This window comes from Triticum urartu, chromosome 2A (assembly GCF_056163025.1).
Source record: "Triticum urartu cultivar PI428250 chromosome 2A, HENAU_Tu73, whole genome shotgun sequence".
Taxonomy (NCBI): Eukaryota; Viridiplantae; Streptophyta; class Magnoliopsida; order Poales; family Poaceae; genus Triticum; species Triticum urartu.
In genome coordinates, this window is record NC_141874.1 from 46,692,731 (window position 1) to 46,698,564 (window position 5,834).

Genomic DNA, 5,834 nt, shown 5'->3' on the forward strand with positions numbered 1-5,834 from the left:
CGCAAAAGCACAACTGTGGTGCCTCCCGCGGAAGCAAAACCGTGACTCTCGCAAAGGAAAAAAAACATAAAACATTTTTTTCCGTTTCCCAGAGGCACGGCCGTGACTCTCGTGAAAGCACACCCGTGCCTCTTGCGGAAGCAAAACCATGATTCTCGCGAAAGGAGAAAAAAAACAGAAAACATGTTTTTTCGTTTTCGAGAGGCACGACAGTGACTCTCGTGAAAGCACAACCGTACCTCTCGCGGAAGCAAAACCGTGACTCTCGAGAAAGAAAAAAAAACTGAAAACACGTTTTTTTTTCGTTTTCGAGAGGCATGACCGTGACCCTCACGAAAACAAAACCGTGGCTCTCGTGGAAGCAAAACCGTGACTCTCGCGAAAAAAACCGAATTTTTTGGGTCAAAAAGCTAAGGAAGACCGGTGGAAAACCAAAACGTCGAAAAAATCTAGAAAAACCGTTTAAATAGCCGAAATCGTGTGCGAAAAAATAAAAAAAATCTGAAGGGAGCACCTAAAGCGCGACACGTGACAAATGGCTGAGAGCGTGCCAAGTAGCGTTGATCGTTGCGAGACTCGTGAAGGAGTGCTCGTTAATTAGTTGCTCCTGGATGACGCTAGATGCACCTGCAAACCTGAGCTCATCTTATCTTTGAGATTTTTGATTGTGCTGCTTCAACTTGATTAGAAATGAACAAGCAGCTGGAAAAGTACAAATCTGGACTCGTGGCTTATAGAAATCTCCATCTTGTTTTCCCGAGTAAACCATAGTACGTATAGTACCTTTTTACTTGACAACTAAATAATACAAAAATCACTTGCAATACATGTATACAGAAAATATATTTGGTCATATCCGAAGCAGAGATGACCACGTTGTAACTCAAAAAAGAAATAAAAGAAAACGGAAAGAAAGAAGACCACGTTTCTTTCTGAAGAAATAATAATTATATGAGTCATTTTACCTCACATAAGAAATAAAATAAGACACACAAACTCTTTCTAAGGAAGCATGAACCAGGGGAGTGGTTTATCCTTAAAATAATAAAAAAGAGGTAATAAAATTAAGATTATGCAACTATGCCTAACATGAAAAAAGCATAAAGACTTATTACCAAACTATGCCTATTAGTCATTTTTCTAGAGGGGCACCCGGCCCTTTGCAACCAAAAAACAGTAGTCCATCAGATACACAGGCTTGGTCCGAAACATAACAGAAACTGACCCAGTACCTTATAAGAGACAAGACAAACAAATTGAAAAATAATAATAAATGAACAAAAGAAACGAAATTTCTGAAGGAAGAATGAATTAGCGGTTATCACCCTTTAAGTAAAAAAATGGAAAAGAAAACAAATAATGACAACGAATTTGCACATAGTTTACAAAGAAATTGCACTTTTAATAATATGTAGTACAATGCTAATATAACAGTATGATATAGTACTTTCGACAGCGCCATTTGCAATGGCAAACTATAGATGAATAATGTTTAATTCCTCCAAAATATAGCATCGAGAAATGGCGGTTTATTTTTCATAGTAGAATTTATTTAAATATTTTAAGGGTAAGAGATAATTTTATTAGGCCATGGTGATGTTGACGGGCCTATCAAAGATCCAGCTAAATGGGATGGATGCTGTGGGCCGGGCCTTCTTGTCATTACGTTCGTGGGCCTTCTGCTCCAACCTTCGGATTTTTCGTGGGAGTGCGCACACATAGTCCCGCGCACGCCTACCCTCGTCGGAGAGCCCGGTGGCCACCAGCTCTTCCACTCCCCACTGATTTATGAGATGCTCCAAAATGCTACGGTAGTCGGAGGCAGTGTAAATGCCGGCCTGCTGCGCCACCGCCCCGTATTGGCTGAAGAGGTCGCTATCGCGGCCGTCGGTCATAAGGGACGCCGGCATGACGATCCGACGACGCATCATGTATGCGAGCGCGCGCACGGCGCCGTCCGGATCGATCTCGAACAGCTTCCCCACGATGCGCGTGTAGGCCAGCTCGTGGCGCTTCTCGTCGGCGGCGATGGCGCCGCATATACGCGCGAGCGACAGGTCGCCATGCTCCTTGGCGCGCCGCGCCGTGTTGCCATGGGAGATGGAGGTGGCGCGCTCCTGGAAGGCGACGTAGATGAAGCCGTGGTAGGGGCTCCGCGCGGCGTTCATGACCATGCCGGACTGGATGAGGTTGTGGATGGTCCTCTCGACCTGCCGCATGTCAACGCGGCCGGAGAGGAAGAGGTACTTGTTGAGCACGTCCCCGTGGCGATTCTCCTCGGCGGACCAGCCACGGATCCAGCGCGCCCAGGCGGTACCGCTGGAGCCTGTGAGGTCGCGCACGGCCTCGAAGCGGTTGGGTATACTCTGGTAAGTCGGCAGCGCCTCCTCCGTCACCATGTTCCCCACGAGGCACACGAGGTGCGCGTCGGGCAGGCCGGCCGCGCGGGCGCGGATGTCGCAGCACGCCGCGTGGAAGCCATCGGCGCCCAGCGACGCCAGGTCCGGCAGCAAGTCCGTCGGCTGCCACGCCACCTCCGCGGGCTTAAGGAGCGGCACCACATTCGCCTCCGCCCAAGGCTCCAGATGATCGAACACCTCTAGCTTCGCCGGCTCCAGGTACATGAGCCATTCATCGTCGGTGCCCTCCTCCTCGTGCCTAGCCGCAACGGCGGCGCCCCGGCCAGTGCGCGTGCTTCTCTTACTAACTTGGACCGCTTCACCTTGGAGTTGCGCAGGTTGTGCCAAGCAGTTGGCGGTGCTCATAGTCATACCCGCCATGATTCTTCCTCCATTCGCCCTACTGCATCTCCTGCGTAAAATCAAGTAGTACAGTGATCCAGAGATCCATTGCATGCATCGATACACTAATCTATTTTCAACTGAACTGTACATATGCACGATACGTACCAGTAGGTGATGTTGGTCACTTGGAGGCCTATATTATTCCCTGTTCTTGTCCATGGCATCGCTAGTGGGCAAGCATGTCTGAGGAGCCATGAGCTTTGCGACGTCGCCATATCACACTCTGTTTTCTAATGATATGAATGGAAGGTATATCTTCCTTTTGCGTCGGTGGAGCATATTTATAGAGCAGCTTCACTCCACCATGAATCAAGTGCTGGGTTCACGCAAAAAGAGAGAGAGAGAGAGAGAGAGAGAGAGAGAGAGAGAGAGTCAAGTGCTGGGAATAGTCATCTAAACTAGCAATCAAGCTGACAAACTTTGTGTGCTCTCTTTAGCGTGTTGAGCGCGTGGAGGTCTGTGGTCTGTAGACATAGCCATTTGAAGATGGTAGCACGAATTTTGTTCAACCAATATGGATGACGGTCCACTAATGAGATTAGTGAAGCATTAATGTGTCATGTAATCTTGCACCGTTAACGGCCGTTTCACCTAACATGGTAGTTTGCTGAGTTTTCGTTTTTGGAAACTCCGCAATGGCTATCTAAATGCTTGTCGAGTGCACAATAATAGAAACTAATACAATTAATGATTGCTAACAACTGTCCAGCCGAGTCTTGTTTGCCGAGAATGGAACTCGACAAACACAACGCCGAGTTGTTTCTAAACTCTGCCGAGTTCCCTTTGAATTTGGCAAATTCGGCAACTCCAGTAGTGGACTTTGTTTGGAACTTGATATTTGACAATAAAAGTTGATTGTGTACCTCAATCAATGGATAGGCAGAGGGGTACCCCCCCCCCCCCACCACCACCACCACACACACACACCTTTTTGAAAAAAAACCGCAAAGAAATATTTAGATCCATCGATAAGTTGTGTGTCGGAAAACAACTATCAGCAACATGATACCTAACATGGGAAATACATGCCCTTTTACCTCCTATGACCCCGGATCCTCAACTGAGCCCTAAAACTTCACCTTCTGGGCCAAATTGTGTATTTCTATGCACAAGGTTAGGGTTCCCCCTTTTCCTTGATGGTTTCCTATAGAAAGGAACATATATTAATTTTGGTGTACGTGCTTGAATTTTGCATGTGTTTAACTATGTACCAGCATTGAAAAGGTCAAAAGAAGTGAAATATTATATGTGTGGCTAAAAATTTCCGTTCCGCATTAATTTTGGAAAGTCGATTTTGCTAAAGGGCTGGAAATATTTTTCTTCTACCAAAGTTTGATGTCTAATAATCAGAATTTAAATTTCTTTCGAACCTACCTTGAATTGATGTGCAACCGAAATGATCAAACCAAATAAAAATGTGGCCCACCAAAATTTCAAAGTTGCGTAAAATATTGAGTCCCAGCTGTACATGCATAGTTTACCTGCAAAAAAAGGAAAGCTGTACATGCATAGTTCATATAAATGATTCTTGGCTATTCATATGGGCTACTCCCTCCGTTCCTAAATATGTCTTTCTAGACATTTCAAATGACTACTACATACGGATGTATGTAGACATATTTTAGAGTGTAGATTCACTCATTTTGCTCCGTATGTAGTCACTTGTTGAAATGTCTAGAAAGACAAATATTTAGGAACGGAGGGAGTAGTATAGTTGCATGTGCGTGCAAGCCGCGACATTGCTAAAGTCTCTGCTGGATTTTTCATATCTTCGGCCGAAATAAATGGTCACATGCAAACACCAAACCAGTGTGCCATACGCTACCAGTAACTACTTGCCAGACTGGTACCGGCACGTTTGTCAGGCCAATTCGGCTAATAGTTGGCTGAATTCATTGACTATCAGATACTGGCCATCCCTAGAATGTACTCCCTTTGTTTCTAAATATAAGTCTTTGGAGTGATTTCATTATAGACCATATACGAAACAAAATGAGTGAATCTATACTTAAAAGGCATCTATATACATCCGCATGTGGTTCATAGTGCAATCTCTACAAAGACTTATATTTAGGAACGGAGAAAGTAGTATAATTAGTGGCACATGCATGTCATTATCTACATTTTTTTCGTGCTCGCGAGAAAATGGATGGATCACACTTCTTTAGGGGTTGCGCGATGTTGGTACGGGCGCTGAACCTTTTTGGTCATTTGAACTCATTTTGCATTAGTTTGGTATTTTGTATTAGTTCCCTTTCCTTTCCCTTCTTAACTCCTCCTTTCGTTTGGAGAAATTTCATAAACATTGTAAAGGATAGGATTTCTGTAGGGAATTATTTTTGGAGTCATTTGGTTTACATGAATTTGTTCCTGGTTTAATGTAGGACTGGTTCCTATCCTCCGTATTTCAAAAGAAAATGAACATTAGCTTATACTCAATAAAAAATCATATCATGTGAATCAAATGACATCTTTTTTTTCCTATTCCTCTTCATATTATTTGATACATGCCATATCATTTTCTACAAGTTTTTTCCCTCACAAAAAAAATCTATGAGTTTCCTATTCCTCTGATATTCCTATCCTATGGATCAAAGAAAGCCACTGTTAGGGCAAACTTTTCCCCTCTAGGCTTGGTCGACGAGTCCGCCGATTTGCCTCCCTTCTTCTTGCCGCTCCAGCGGCCGTTGGCAGGAAGGAGAATCCCAGTGCCTCGTCTCCGGCTAGTAATTTAGGATAGGGTTTTTAGTCCTCGTGGGGACAAAGCTCAGAGGGATGGGGGTAGTTCTCTTTTGAGTTGGTCTTTCAGGCTTCGATCCTTCTTGAATTCGTCCAGTTGGACGGAGTCGACAAAGCTCAAGCATAGATCTCGATCATCTCCTTGGGACGTCCAGGCTAGGGTATCTCCCCATGCGTGCACGATGGCAAGACCTGTTGTCAGGCGCTTATATCAATTCAGCATCGAGGATCAACGGTAGTGATACGCTAACGGCTCGTTTTGACAGCAGTAGTGGTCATTCGGCGGTCCAA

The 5,834-nt window shown here is 44.9% G+C and overlaps 1 protein-coding gene across 1 annotated transcript; it reads right to left on the bottom strand.

Moving 5' to 3' along the window:
• Positions 1–1,509: 1,509 nt before the first annotated feature.
• On the bottom strand, positions 1,510–3,072 carry LOC125535415 (acyl-[acyl-carrier-protein] desaturase 7, chloroplastic-like). Its single transcript, XM_048698471.2, has 2 exons — positions 2,910–3,072; positions 1,510–2,811 (listed from the first exon to the last, which is right to left on the bottom strand). Exons 1-2 carry the CDS (start codon positions 3,017–3,019, stop codon positions 1,584–1,586), a joined length of 1,338 nt encoding a protein of 445 aa, XP_048554428.2. The 5' UTR covers positions 3,020–3,072; the 3' UTR covers positions 1,510–1,583.
• Between the last annotated feature and the right edge of the window lie 2,762 nt (positions 3,073–5,834).